This window comes from Ornithorhynchus anatinus, chromosome 8 (genome assembly GCF_004115215.2).
Source record: "Ornithorhynchus anatinus isolate Pmale09 chromosome 8, mOrnAna1.pri.v4, whole genome shotgun sequence".
Lineage (NCBI taxonomy): Eukaryota > Metazoa > Chordata > Mammalia > Monotremata > Ornithorhynchidae > Ornithorhynchus > Ornithorhynchus anatinus.
The window spans coordinates 49,614,566-49,630,430 of NC_041735.1; the positions used below are offsets into that span (position 1 = coordinate 49,614,566).

At 44.0% G+C, this 15,865-nt stretch overlaps 1 protein-coding gene across 1 annotated transcript in view; it reads right to left on the reverse strand.

Moving 5' to 3' along the window:
- Positions 1–6,564, reverse strand: part of LOC114813875 — a 74,830-nt gene extending 68,266 nt beyond the window's left edge. The window contains exon 1 of the mRNA XM_029071318.1: positions 6,507–6,564. Within this exon, the coding sequence (XP_028927151.1) occupies positions 6,507–6,521 (15 nt within the window). The 5' untranslated portion in view covers positions 6,522–6,564. The remainder of the gene's footprint in view (positions 1–6,506) is intronic.
- Between the last annotated feature and the right edge of the window lie 9,301 nt (positions 6,565–15,865).

The window sequence follows — 15,865 nt, forward strand, 5'->3', positions numbered from 1 at the left end:
ACTTGGAGAATTCTTCAGCCGGTCTTCAGCCATTTCTTCCCCAATCTAAATAACTCAACCCCTCTGACCCTTCCCCAGAGGTCCAATAAACCGTCCCGTTTATCATTTTTATTCTTCTTCTCTGGACTCCCTCCAATTTGTCCACATCTCCTGACTGGACCCGGGACTCTAATGGGGGTCTGATTAATTCCAAATATAGCAGAAGGATTACAATGAAGAGGTGACTGAGGGACAGTGGATCAAATAGCTCAGTTCCAGCATTATGAAGAGTCCCCTGTCGTCTAAAACAAGGCTTATGTCAAACCCTGGGACAAAAGACATCGAAGCACAGATTCACGGGGTGCCATTATTTCTGAAATTTGTGGAGTGATAAAGGCTGTAGGGCTACCCAGCACAGATATGCTCCAAACCCTTACTGTTATCTGCAAACTTCATTTACAAAGTCACCCCCTACAGGTAAGCCTCCTAAGAGTTGAAAACTTCTTCTTCTTGTGGCTGCTGACAGCTTCTTCTTGTGGCTGCTGACAGCTTACTGGGGTGTCAGCAAAACACATTGGCCTCCTCTGCTGGTGCCACATTATGCCAAACTGGCTCAGTGAAAGCAATGAAAGGGAATCGAAGAAGGAAGAAATACGCAAAAAGGAATCGTCCACTTGGTGGAGACCAACTAAACAAGCAGGGCGTAGATTTTACCTTTTCCACATGCTCCTGGTCCAATAATGAGGAGGTAACCTATTTCTTTTTCTGGTACCATCACTGGCCTTCCTGGTTTTTGCTAAATTTGTGAATATTGAATAATAATAATGATAATTCCTAGGGCATTTTTAAGTGCTTTTGTTAAGCACTTTCTTTGCCAAGCACTGTTCTAAGCATTGCAGTAGATACAAGGTAATCAGGTTGAACACAGTCCATAGCCCACATGGGGCTCACAGTTTTAGTCCCCATTTTATGGATGGGGCAACTAAAGCACAGAGAAGTTAAGTGACTTGCTCGAGGTTACACAGCGACAAGTGGCAGAGCTAGAATTAGAACCCACATCTTCTGACTCCCAAGCTGGTGCTCTTAATAGTAATGAGGGCATTTGTTAAGCGCTTCCTAGGTGTCAGGCACTGTTCTAAGCACTGAACCACGCTGCCTTCTGAACCGTTTCTGATTATCTATAAACCTAGGTCATTTCTTCCTCTCTTTATTTCACTCCAGCACGAATGAAGGAATGAAAGACCCTTACATGATTCCCAATCTTTCTTTCTACATAAAATATTGTTTGCATTCAAATTGGGGGGGGGGGAATGAGGAAATTATTGGATCCTTCTTTTTGGAATTGACCTATTTGATTCTAAAATATTCCACTCACTGTCTTAGGCTTCTGTTCTCTTCTCTTGTGCTTAGTGCAGAGCTCTGCAAACAGTAGGTGTTCAATAAATATTACTGATAATCCTGAGGATGGTTTGCACAGACTCACAACTAAAAGCAAACAACTGTATAATTTTCATTTTGTTCAGGAGAATAGGACCCTGACTTCTGAATTTTGGTGAACTCTTCGGGGTGGGGAGGGAGTGGAGAGATTTTGACTTCTCCTTGTCTTCAAATTCCTCCTGGGATCTCATTTGGTGTTGGATTCGACTAGGCAATCAGCCCTGAGTAAATATTTCATTATTTAGCTTCTTCTGGGTTAACCAACAAATCCAGAAAAGGGGTTGGGGGCCGCAGAATGCTTCTACTGTCCCAAAGCTACAACTGCTTCCTCGGCCTTTGTATCTTGGGTTTCTGACGGTACACAACCGAGCGCTCAGAGCCACCTGAAGAGGTCCGTGCCGTTCCAGGCGGATCCCACGGTTCAAGAGCTTTCCGCCGACTCCTCTGGCATGGACCTGCCAGGCTTTTCCTTCAAGCTTCCATTACACAACCATTACAAAACACACACACCAACAAAAAAGTGGGCCAGTGAGGAGGCGGAGAGTGGATAGAGCCCAGGCCTGGGAGGCAGAAGGTCATGGGTTCTAGTCCCAGCTCCACCACTTACCTACTCTGTGACCTTGGGCAAGTCACTTCACTTCTCTGTGCCTCAGTTCCCTCATCTTTAAAATGGGGATCGAGACTGTGAGCCCCACTTGGGATAGGGACTGTGTCCTCCCCGATTTGCTTGTATTCATCCCAGCGCTTAGTAGAGTGCCTTGCAAACAATAAGCGCTAATACCTTAATTATTTTTTTTTAATTACATCTAAAGATGGAACCACGTGGGGCCTGAGTCCCAAGCAGTTGTGCCCAGATGTCACTCACTGGATGCAACCCCATGGGGCCATTTTAACCTTAGAATGATCAAGCAAACCTTTTAAGAATCATTACAGACTGAGTGGTTCTACCTTGGCATTCAATAAATCGATCCATAATATCAATTGAGCGCTTACTCTGTGCCAGGCATTTCACTGTGCACTTGAGAGGGTACAATAGACTTAGTAGGTATGCTATCTGCCCCCAAGGAGCATGTCCCCAGAAGGAATTCCACTGTAATAAATTCAGGAATTGCTCTAAATCAGGAATATCCCCTTCTTCTCTGGATTATTCAAGGAGAAAACAAAATTTGGTGGTTATGAACCAGAGTGCTCAGAGCTTCTTAAAAAGCCATCTCCACCCATCCTGCTTTGTTTAAGGGCATTTTTACCCAAAGCATGGTGACATCTGATCCCAACGTTCAGCTGAAGTGATTGAAAAAGAATTCCCTCATCTGACATCACCAAGTATTTCCCTGCCATTATTTCAGAAGACTATATGAAGCTCAGTGCCTCTTCATAGAAGTTTGATATTGTTACTTGTGTCTTTGAACTAATTCTTATACTATTTCTATGGCCTAGGGAAGAAGCTCGCATTGTCATCCTCATTTTACAAAACCTCTGAAGCATGAAGAAGTCCCCTTCGTTGCAGTCACCTAACATGGCCTACTGGGTAGAACACGGGCCTGGAAGTCAGAAGGTCATGGGTTCTCATCCTGGCTCCATTTGTTTGCTGTGTGACCTTGGATGAGTCATTTAACTTCTCAGTGCCTCAGTCCCCTCATCTTTAAAATGGGGATTAAGACTGTGAGCCCCACGTGGGACAGGGACTGTGTCCAACCCAATTATCTGGTATCTACCCCAGTCTTTACAATAGTGTCTGGCACATAATAAGCACTTAACAAATACCATACTTATTATTTTGATCAGGCTCAGAGTCCAGGTCTCCCTAGTTCAACCTAATATCTGTACAAGTAGAAATCAAATAGCTTCCAAAGACAGATCGACCGCAAGTTGGTCCTCATGGTGCCAATGAAGCAGAAATTATTTTCCACTCTTCAAAGCCCTACTGAGAGCTCGCCTCTTCCAGGAGGGCTTCCCAGACCGAGCCCTCCCTTCCCTTCTGCTCATCCTCTCCTCCTCATTCCCCCTTCTCCATCCCTCTGCTCTTCCTCTTCCCCTCCCCACAGCACTTGTGCATATTCGTATATATTATTTACTACTCTATTTTCTTAATGAGGTATATTTATCTATGATTCTATTGATCTGGATAATACTGATGCCAAACTACTTGTTTTGTTTTGTTGTCTGTCTCCTCCGTTTAGACTGTGAGCCCCTTGTTGGGCAGGAATTGTCTCTGTTCCCAAACTGTACATTCCAAGTGCTTAGTACAGTGCTCTGCACATAGTCAGCGCTCAATAAATACAATTGAATGAATGAAAGTACCAAATATAAAAGAAAGTGTTCTAAGCCCCTCCTATGAATCGACACGTTTTCACGGCCGAAGAGTTTGCGTCTGCTGATGACGTTGAGAGCTATGCCATATAGGGGTCCCCATAATGGAAAGGTCTAAGCCAAAGAATCAAAGTCGAGTCACCTATGCCGGACAGTAGCAGCATGGGAAAGAATCAAAGGCAGATGATCAAGTGATCAAAACGTTGATCAAAGACAATGTCAGAGACTTAGGTTTTTACCGCACAGAAAGTGGCAATGGTAAACCACTTCCGTGTCTTTACCAAGAAAAATCTATGGATGCACATTGCAGAATGACTTTATGACAGAAGATGAGATGTTCTGAAGAGGATGTGTCCATGGAGTCACTATGGGTCGGAAACAAGTCGGCATTTGAGGAAGAAGAAGAAAAAGTTCTAAGGCGAGGGTGGTTTCAGGGTAAATAAAAATCCTTAAAACAAGTCTCTTGAGGTGTTTGGATTTCTAAGCAAGCTGTTTTTCAGAGTCACCTTCTCCAGGCTGATGATCGTTAACCCTGGACAAGTGACAGTAATTGTAAAATCGGCAGGAGACCAGAAATCCCGGAGGCAGGAAATACTGGGGGGAAGGTTGAATTTCAAAAGAAGCCTTTTCTACACATTTTTATTCAGTAATTACTACTGCAGGAAGAATGATTCTCTCATGAAAAAAGCAAAGGAGTAGTTCTAGGCATTTTCTTTAACTATGATGAGTGATATCCATCTTTGATGTTTTATTCCTAGGCAGAAAACATTTTTCCACGTACTAATTAGGGTGAATAGCTGTCCTGTATTTCTCAGGTAGACCGTGTGTGTGTGAGAGTGAGTGATGGGAGGGAGGAAAGAAGTTGTCCAACCACTCTAAAAGCCTCCAGCGGGACACCTTAGAGTCCCCATTTGAGCTAGGACAGTCGGAGGGAACCAGTCAGCAGAGGTGGTTTTGCAACAGCAGAGGAATGGAATGGTAGAGGAGAGGTTGCCCAATCTCTTCCTCTTTCTCCTCTGCTTTTACATCAGCAGTTTCCGCTGCTGTCCCCAGTCGAAACATTCCGCCCCAGACATTCCCTGGCAGCTTTCTGGCCCTGGGGCAGAGTGAAAGCCTCACTGTGTGGTCAAGGAAGAAATATGAAAACCCTCTGATATGACCCAAGCAGCAGAGTGGGTAAAAGAAACACCCGATGTTGACCCAGCCCCCACCTACTCCTTTCTTTATGCCCCACCTTCTCCTACCCCCTTCTCACTCACTGTCTTGCTCTCTCTCTGTCTCCCTTCCTCTCTGCTTTGTAACATTGTGTTTTCCTCCAGAATGTCAGCTCCTTGTGGCCAGCAACATGTCTCTCAACTGTGTGGTACTCTCCCAATCTCTTGGTACAGTGCTCTGGACCCGGGAAAGGCTCAATAAATACCACCGATGAGTTCTTTCTGTCTTTTCAGCCCTGCCACATAGTTCACTTTGAGTTTCCCCAAATACCATCACCTTAATCTGATCAACTGCTCTTAAACTTTCATCTGGAAGAGAAACTAGAGAAGATGACTATTTACAAACCTCAGGGGAATCTCGGTTTCTTTAACTGTAGCTCGCACATTTGGCCAGTCAGATTTAGAGGCTGCATAGCTTCATGGCTTTCTTAACGAGGAACAGGATAGCAAGGCTCAGGAGTTCAATTCCTGGCCACAGGCTCACTGTGTCCTGCTCACTGCATCCTCAGAGACCTAGCTGTTTGGAGACTTGATAAATACAAACTTAATAACAGGGCCTACGGTCTTGAACCCCACAATCGAAAGGTATTTTTATAGCTCGGCATTAAAAGGCCTGTCAGTGCTGCAACAGGCAAACAGATGAACAGGTTACACAAGGCCAGAAGGATGTCGTGGGAGTAGAGCGCACGAGTGACTTCTGCTGGAAGGGGCAGATGTTTTCCAGTTTGCTCTGGTAAGCCAAAACCCCAGAGAGAGATCTGTAGAGCGCTCCAGGGGACCATTAACCTACGACAGTGTTCCGTTGCCTCGATATTATCTCTCCACAGCAGATGTTTCCAATGATTGGAAATGTTGAAACATAAAACTCATTATGCCCATTTGAGCCTACACATGACTATGCTGGGAATAATGCAGGGCACATTGTTTAGAGAATTGCAAGCTGACATCACCCCTGAAGGCGTGTCCAGCATTTACTTTATATGAATTTCAAACACATTCCCCACCCAAACCTTAACGAATTCTCAAACTTCACTGAGAAAGCAACAGTTGTGACCAGGAGTCGTGGAATCTTCGATATCGCTATCTGGGCTTGGGGCTCAGCCTTCGTTAAGTAAGTGACTTACAGTGGCTTACTCATCCAGTAATGGCAAAATTCTTGTAGCCTAGTCAGTTAAACCACCTAATGCAGGGTACAAGATCAGACAGCATACCAAACTGCCTAGCTCTTGCGGGAAAAATAACCTGAAACAGAAAAACTGAAACTTCTGTCAATAAGGCACCAGCAGATTGCTGCCTGCCTCATGATCAAATGATCTTCTTTGTCAATGAACATTCATTTATTCAACCATCTTTTTTGAGCCCCTATTGTGAGCAGAGCACTGTGTTAAACGCTGGGGAGAGAACAATACAACAGTAAACAGATTCTTTCCCTGCCCATAGTGACCTTACAGTCTGAGTGGCTAGTGCATGAGCCTGTCAAGTCCTTACTCCTTACACATTCCATATTTTCTTTTCTTTTTTTAAGCAGTAAATGTATGACTCTTACAAAATTTCATTTTGACATACCTTCAATCTTCCCATTATTCCCCACGGAGCTGGAACATCAGGTGCAGAAAGTATTTTCTGGGAATACAGTGGCCCTCACCCAAGCACAAACGAAGTCTTTCTGGCCACTGGCTGGGTGTGTGCTGAGCAAACTCCTCCCGGGCTCTAGGTAGATTAGTTTCAGCTGGTCACCGTAGGGAGCTCTCAGCTGGAGGTAATCACCAGGAAACAACCTTTCCACTACTTGATAGGAGAAGCCTCTCCCGAGGCAAAATGGATCTATGATTTCCATATCAACGATGTCTCAAACTTTTCTATTTGGACATTTGCCAATCTGTCAGATTGACTGAGTACTCACTGTGTGCAGATGTACTAAGCATTTGGGAGAGTCCAGCACCACAGAGTTGGTAGACGAGTTTTCTGCCCCCAATGAGCTTACACTTAATCATCAGGAAGTTTGTGGTGAAAATTCACTCTACATTACTCACCTTAGGAAATGGGTGGGTGTGGGGAGGAAGAGCCTGATTTTCTCAGGTTAATCCTCTTCACTGTGAGCCCACCATTTCTCAAATGCCAAGACTGATAAGAAACTGTTTGGCTCAGTTTATTGGGACCTATCGCATAACTTATAGGTCTCCCAACAGTCCCTACTGACCGATTTCCCAAGGCTGCCAATCAAACGTTGGGGCATATCGCCATCAGAGATATAGTTCATGTAGAACTCTGGTCGGCAATTAATCTCTGATCTCCTACACATTTAGATGAGCCATTTGAGGGGGGAAAAACACTTAAATAGCCGTAGAAGGCAATTGTGGGATAAGTTACTATCAGTCAAGCGTCATTGCCTATTTAAAAGCACATCTTGGGATCCTGCATCAAATGATCTTGTCAGCTTACTATGCTTAAGTGAGCAAACTGATGAGCCACGCTTCAAATAGAAGCACCCAGAACATTTATAATGTGGGGCTCTGCACCTCTGCCTTTGAGACAGAACAATCAGCTCTTACCAGTGTAAGGGATACTATATTTACTTGCAAAATTGCCCCACCTTTGAGAGAAATTTTTGGACCTCAACAAACAAGGAAGGGGGAATTTAATTCTGCAGTTAGTGGAACAGGAGGGAAGAAAGAAGATAAAGGGGGGAATTTTTACTGCACTCACTCTCCAAATTCAGTAGGCTCTCGATGAATTATGGTAATCCCCCCCACCCACTTCCTTCTCTTCTTCCTACCCAGCTTCCACGTGTACATTGCACAAAAGAAACCTGGATGGCTTGAATCTGCATCCGTGACATCTTGACCCATCCCTGAAATGCTCCACTATCACTCCTAACAAAAACAATCTTTCATTTCCCTCTCTAAAATCAGCCTGGGTTGAAATTATGCAGTGTCAGAATTCCGAGAGTAAATACTGTAACTAAAACTCCCAGGAAAGACATGAACACTAGTTTTGTGGCCTCCCCTTCATCAGTCCCTTCCCAAATGCTTAAGTGCTCAACAAATATCACCGTTTGTAGCATTTTAAGAACCCCTCTTCCTCTGGCCGTCAGATTTTCCCCTTCTCAGAGTTCCCAGCTCTTCTCTTGAATTTCACAATTGAAGTTAAATTTGTCCTGGTAGAATTGATTAGAGTGAAGGGGCTTCGAGTTTTCTCCTTTGGCCTCCATTACTCATGAACATATTAAATGAATTCTGTTACCGTTTCAGGCGCATTATTCATGCACCCATATTCTTCTCATACCGGTGACAAGATGCTTTGGGAAAAGAATGACAAAGCGCTTCGGGGTAAGAACTGATGGCTGCTGTCCTTGACATCCATCCTAAGGATTTTGGATACACCATCTAACATTCCTCACTTTCCCATCTATTCCCCAAACACACGAACCACTTAGAGGTGCATTTTCCACGCATGTACCTATTATGACTTTCACATTGCAGACAGGTGTTGAACCATTATTAAGGACATTAATATTTCTAATGTTGCTGCTGCTGTTATTAAAAAGTCAGTTCCACTACCCTTCACAGTCATTTTTTTCCTCAGCATCACAGAGCCGGAAGGCCCGATCCAGGGAAGGATTCAAATCTCCCATGTAACTGATGTAGATCTCAGTGTCCTCCTGCTGAGCTTGTCCAGAGAACTAACTCACTCCGACTGCAACTGTGCACATCAATGGCTGGGAGCATGGGCATGGGTCTTGACCCCAGTGCCTTATTTTCCCCTTGACTCAGTTAACACAGGCATACTCTTTCCAATTCATGGGTGTTGGGGACGGGAGAGGGGTGAAAGCCTGTTGAGATACACTAAGATTTCACTTTAGATCTTCCCTAGTGTGAAATGGAACATCTGCTCTTCTCCCAGCAAGGCCGGTAAATTTCACTTATCATTCTGTTAAAATCGATTGGAATAAAGAGCCCCCTAGGAGAATCCCACGTTTTCTGACAGCTCTGTTCCAGCTCACCCCCAGCTTTTGGTTGTTTTTACTGTCTCCAACTATCCTTGTCACATTTTGTTTTTTTATTTAAATATCCAGCAAACTCATCACGCTTTTTAATATAACCTGACTCCCATCCCACTTGGCAACCTGGAGGAGCTTGTTAACCATCGGCTGTTGCGTGGAAACCCGGCTCCGTCTGAGGAGGCCCGTGAAGCCCGGATGACCATCAGGACTCATTACGAGTTGGCGGCAGGGCTCATTAGGACGTCCTGCCAAATGTGCCATCTTAATTAGAGAGGATTCAAACAGGCGGCCAACAATGGTGTTTTCCAATTTTTGATCCATCTGCCAGATTCATTTTAGCGGACAGGCTGGTTAGTGATAACGGCAGCACAGCACGATGCATCGCTGGGCTTTTTCCCTGGCTTGATCAGCTCTCACCGCCTCTTTGGTGCAACGCTGAGATAAAATACAGTGGGGAACCAAAGCGATGGGTTATCAGTGAGGTACCTAATGGGTGACACTAGGAATGAGCGGTGATTGGTCAGCAAAGGAAGTTTTATATCCCAAACCACCCCACTTTCTACTTTCTGCTCTCCCCGAGAACAGAGTAGTCAAGGACCAGCGTTGGAATCCCAGCTTGGCTACTACTGGGGGACTTGGGGCAAATCGCTTAACTTCTCTGTGCCTCAGTGTTCTCATCTGTAAAACGAGTATTCAATCCTCTGCCCTCCTACTTAGACTGTGAACTCCAGGTGGAACCTGTTGACTGCTTGGCACATAGTGCTGCAATGCCATAATTATCAATGTTATGATTAGGATTACCTGACCACTAGGTGCTTGTTAGCTGCATGAACTCTCTCTTTAAACGTTTTGTGATGGAGGGACTCAGAACTTTTAACTCTGAGAAAGTATTTTGAATGACTTGGGAATCAGAGAAAATTTGTTCCCTCCTGCCCAAATGAGAAGCAATCTATCCATCATTTCTTTCCAATACCTCTGAGTAATTCTCACTGGAGCTAATGGGAATTCACTCACTCATCCAGAAATTACTCATCCGCTTCTCAGCATTTCTTCCTCAGGAGGGGGGTGAGGGAGCAACGTCTCCAGATGAAATTACATGAAAATTGGAGGTCAACATACCCTAGATACTGTGACTGGAATTTTGCTGAATTCTTTTAACCTGACAAAATGGAGCTTAACTATAAGTAACACAAATGGCTGCTTTTGAGGCAGAGGGGTTTGGTTTGGTTTCGTTTTTCCGGAAAGCCATCCAACCCATTCTGTGAATACCCACACAGAGTGAAATGGAGATTTGCTGTCTGGTTTTTTCAGCCTGCTGACAATTCACTTAATTCTGCCCCGACATCACTAAATTTTCTAATGACCAAAATTGTTTCCATGAAACTCCAACACTGAAAGACAAAAAAGTCGATAATTAGCTGAGTGAAGCTTTTTTTTCACTAATTTGCAGGTGGAGATGTTTTGTGCATCGTCTTAAAAAAAGATTTTCGTCAAAAAATAGGGGTTTCATCCTTACCGTTTTTTTCCAAGGCCTCTATTTCCTCCACAGCATAATAACAAAATTGAGAAACTCTCTAGATAGTCCTCAACTCTCCACTGGACTTTGCTCCCACAGCTTCAGCTGCCATCTTTACACTGATGATTCCTGAATCGACAGCTCCAGCCCTGGCTTCCTTCCTATTCTAGAGAGTCACATTCCCTCCGGCCTTCAGGACACCTCTACTTAGATGACCCTGGCGACTCCTCAAACTTAACTCCTCAACTTCCCACCCAAACCCTGTCAACCCCTTGTCTTCCCCAATCACTGCAGGTCACAAGTTCTGATCCCAGCTCCGCCACTTGTCTGCCGTGTGATCCTGGGTGGGATCGCCTCAGTTCCCTCATCTGCAAAATGGGCATTAAGACTCGAGCCCTGTCGACAGGGACTCTGAGCCCATGGACGGGAACTGTATCTGACAGCATGGCTCAGTGGAAAGAGGCCCAGCTTGGGAGTCAGAGGCCATGGGTTCTAATCCCGGCTCCGCCGCTTGCCAGCTGTGTGACTTTGGGCAAGTTCCTTCACTTCTCTGTGCCTCAGTTCCCTCATCTGTAAAGTGGGGAGTCGGATTGTGAGCCCCACGCGGGACAACTTGATCATCTTGTATCTCTCCCCACCCAGCGCTTAGAACAGTGTTTTGCACATAGTAACCACTTAACAAATAACATCATTATTACTCCAGTGCTTAGAACAGTGCCTGGCACATAGTAAGCACTTAACAGATACCATCATTATTATTCTATCCAGCCTCAGGGCGTGTGTGAAGAAAGATGGTGCTGTCCATCTGAGCAACCTTCTGCTCCTCGGTCAGCACTGAGGCTGAGGCACTTATGGTGCCTGTCTATATCCAGGCGAGCGTTTTCATAAGCTCCGTCATCCACTAGTCCAAGAAATGGGGACGTATGATAGGCAGATGATTACCTTGGTTTTCTTCCAAAGGAGAATGGGCACTGCAAACTTGTTAATGGAAAGGGATGGCATGGTAGAGATAAACTGATGAGATAACCACATATCCACTTACTCTCATTTGACACTGGCCCAGCTACCGCGCTGAACTAGAAATCAAAACTGCAAGGCTGTTGGGGAGACAGTTTAAATTAACATCTCATCCAAGCCAAACCGAGACCATTCTATCCCTGCTTCATTCGGGATGACTTTCTCACGGACGCATAATGAAATGATGACAAGAAAAGATTCTTTCCTTTGAGCGTGTGGAGGTATTTGCAGCAATAATCTTTGCTAGTGCTTAATAAAAGGATCTTCCCTGTAGCTGTAGGTAGATAGCTTACCTCTTGCAGATCTAATTCCTAAGCCTCTTACCAATGGGAGACTAGAAAACTGTAGTAATTCTAAGGTTAGAATAAAACAAAGTCAGCGCTGAGAAAATTGCTAACCGGTCAGTCTTGTCATGAAATATGGCTGTGGTAGAGTTGGTACATTTTTATTTTGTTTTCATCTGAGTAGCATCTTACATCACTAAATCTTCCAGGTTCTCTGTCCTTTTAGTGTCATTTGATTTTCTAAATGAACAGTGGCATATTAATAATATGAATAATAATGTTGGTATTTGTTAAGCGCTTACTTTGTGCAGAACACTGTACTAAGCACTGGGGTATATACAGGGTAATCAGGTTGTCCCACGTGAGGCTCACAGTTAATCCCCATTTTACAGATGAGTTAACTGAGGCACAGAGAAGTGAAGTGACTCACCCACAGTCACACAGCTGACAAGTGGCAGAGCCGGTATTCAAACCCATGACCTCTGACTCCCAAGCCCAGGCTCTTTCCACTGAGCCACGAAAAAGGGTCACACTGTTGAGTGCTGGGGTAGAGATTCACTGAAGAAACCAATGAATAAAGATAGTCTGGCATAGCAGAGGAGGAGTAGCAGATTTATTGATATTCATGTGTCTCCCCTTCTAGACTGTAAGCTCACTGTGGGTGGGGAACTTGTCAGTTTATTGTTCGATTGTACGCTCCCAGGTACTATTATAGTGCTCTGCACACAGTCAGTGCTCAGTGAATTGGATTGACTGGATGAATGAGGAAGGCATTTATTGAGCTCCCATGCTCCACAGTGTCTAGTAACCTGCACTAGAAGGATAAGTCTGAATCAGTAGGAAACAATTCCTCTCCTTTTAGCTATATCTGCACGCAAGAGTAGAATTTCAAGATCAAAGGAGTCATCACACACCTACCAGAGGTCAAAGGAGCAAACTCTAACCGGAAATTGCCACCAGCACTGTCCTCCACTGAGGTAGAGTGCTATTCCAATGGTTGAAAGAGGGGGATTGGCACCTCCCTGTAACATGCCCCTATAATACACCTTAAATGTACTGTTTTCAGTGGCTTCGCTGTCAATTTATGTGCAGCCACAAGAGCTGAACAGTCACCTACTGCTGAGAAGGAAGAATTAACTGCAACGATTCCAAGCCAAATTGGAGGTCGAGCCCGAGAGAATCTAAGCCCCACAATCTCTCAGTCGTGCCCGATTAGAAGGCGAGCCATACATTAGAACACTGAAACAAGAGGATTTGGTGGATTTGTGAATTTATATTTTTCTTACAGCTGGTTATGTTTCTGTTCCTTAAATACAGATGAAAGGAAAACAAAGCTTCTCCTCATTACGTCCATGATGTGAGTCTGCTGCAGAAAAGGATTGATCAAGTGAATTTAGCTGTTCCTCTTCATGTTCAAGCCTGCTTCCAACTATAAACGATATATAATCCCCTGGAACCATCGATGAGCCTACTACACTTTGGAATGACATACATGTTGTCCCTATTATAATGATATAGCTTTCCCTTCTGACAGAGTTGGGATGAGCACACAAACACGTAGGAACACTGAAGTCTTCGGTTGCAACATCTGGCATTCTATCTAAAGAAGAGAGTAAAAAACCTTGCTCCTAAAATCAAGCCAAAAAATCTCTCGCAAGCTCCATGAAAAATAGATTTTTAAGAAACAGAGAGAAAAAGAAAAGATTTCTTTATCAAACTATTCATTAGTGTCATGGATGTTTCTATAACTAGGAAAGAACACCCCCAAGAAGGATAAGTTAAAAAATGAGGCTTTAAAGAAGCATAAATTAAAAAAAAACCCATGATGCTTAACACTCTCTAATAAAGCTAATAACTTTTGAAAGGTGACAGGAAAGAAGGAGGGAGATGTGGGGTTATTTGCTATTAGATCCGTTCAAAGGTGAGAAGAAAATTTTGCAAATATTCAGATGATCTCAATCCAGTGCTGATCTTCACAAAAACCCAGATTAAATGTAAAAAAAAAAAAACCCAAAGAAGAGCACTGAGACTTGTGGAGCTGGCTATCTCTGTCAGACTTCCATGTGCCTAAATAATGCAAGGAAACTCCGCAAGGACATTTGGAAGTTAATCACACAAGGCAAAGAATAGTTGAGGGTGGCTAGAAGCCAAAATTAAAGAGAGGATGAAGAGGGTCTTAATTTGTAAGGTTGAAACAGAATCTATCTACAGGTAATAGTGGAAGATAAAATCAGAGGATATCAAACAGAATCAAGGATGAAATATGTACAAAATTATCTAATGATCTCTACTCAACTAAAAGCCTAGAAAGCCACATGCAGCCAAGGGGGCGTCCAAAGTAATTTGGAAAGAAATCGACACACCTTTCATAATGTAAAATGTGAAAAATGCCCAAGCAGGGATAGGAGCTTAGGGTTGAATATCTCAAAACAGGAGATGTATCTCTTCACAAGTAAATCGAAACAAACCAAGTTTAGTCAGACAGGATGGAAAAGAACAAAGACAGCTTCAAAACTACCATCCAATAACTGATCTTTCTTAGTGCACTGTTTTCACTAGTCATTCCAACTCACAGCAGGACTTTCCCTGAACTATCTAACCAGCAGTTGACTAGTTGCATTCCTCAGTGGATATTTAACTCTTAACCATATTTGCTCATTTCTATCAATCACTCAGTCAGTGCTATTATTGAGCATCTGGAAGCATTCAACGGTAGCAAGGCACACTTTCCCCGCCCTTGAGAAACTTAAAATTGAATGGGGGAGACAGATAAAATGACCTATAAATAGTGAAATCTGAAATAAGACAGCCAAAGCAGGAAACGATATGAACACATGAGGGTATAACAGCTGAAAAAAGGGAAGGTTCAGATCAATATCTTCATAAAATGGGGAAATAATGTAAGTATCAATAAAATATAGAAATGTGCAAAATCATTAATGAAATCACCATGTGTCCATACGAGCTGGGGATAGGAAAAAAGTGCACAGACTCTAAGGTTGGGTGTCGGGCTGGCGTGATGCCAATGAATCAGGGAAGGCTGGCCGGAGGCGATGGTATTTGAGGAGGGATTTTTACGAGGGCTTTCAAGATTGGAAGAGAGCTGTGGTCTCGTGGATTTGGGAGGGGAGGTAGTTCCAGTCTGGAAGTGTTCTATCCTACACTTCACTCTCTTCTCAAGCCAATATGGTGTGGAATTAAAAGAAAGCATGCGAGTTAGTAGACTCCATCCTGTTTCCTACTTATACAGACCACCCGGTAGAAATGAGCTAGATTCGAAATGTGAATTTTTTTTATGATCTTTATTAAGTGCTAACTATGTGCCAGGCACTCTTCTAAGCGCTGGAGCAGTAGCGTAGATACCGTGGTTGGACACAGGTCCCTGTCCCACATGGGGCTCAATCTTAATCCCCATTTTACAGTTGAGGTACCTGAGGCACAGAAAAGTGAAGTGACCTGCCCAAGGACACAGATCAGACAAGTGGCGGAGGACTAGAACCCAGGTCCTTCTGACTCCCAGGCCTGTGCTCTATCCACTAAGCCAGGCCCTGCATTCACCAGCCCTTGCTATAAAAAAGTACACAGGCGAATCTAGCAGAGAAACACGCTAAGTGTTGAAGGTGGTTGTAACTTACCTGCTCTCAACTGATGGATATGTTGTATCTGCAAATGATGTAGCAGGATTGGAAAGGAAAATGCAAGAATCCGACTTTCCTCAGCTGGTCACCTTTCGAGGCCGCTCCCTTGTGGCTTGCTCCATCCTTTTCTGTTCTGCCTCTCCCTCCTTCCTCAGATTCGGGGAAAACCGCCAGGGCCGAGATGCGGGCTGGCAGGCCTTCGGAAGCACCACAAGGAGCAGGCATTAGGCCCAGCCTCATTCTGAGCCTCTGACCCCAGGGCTACTATTGCAGGACATCTGAAGTGACTAAAGCAACAAGAACCACATAAACTTGATGGTCTCCTCCCCGTCAGCCCCACAGCATTTATGTGCATATTCGTAATTCTTTTCAATTTATTTTAAGGACTGTAAGCTCCTTGTGGGTAGTGAATGGCTTTACCAACTCTTTTGTATCATACAATGTTCTGCATACAGTAAGCACTCAAT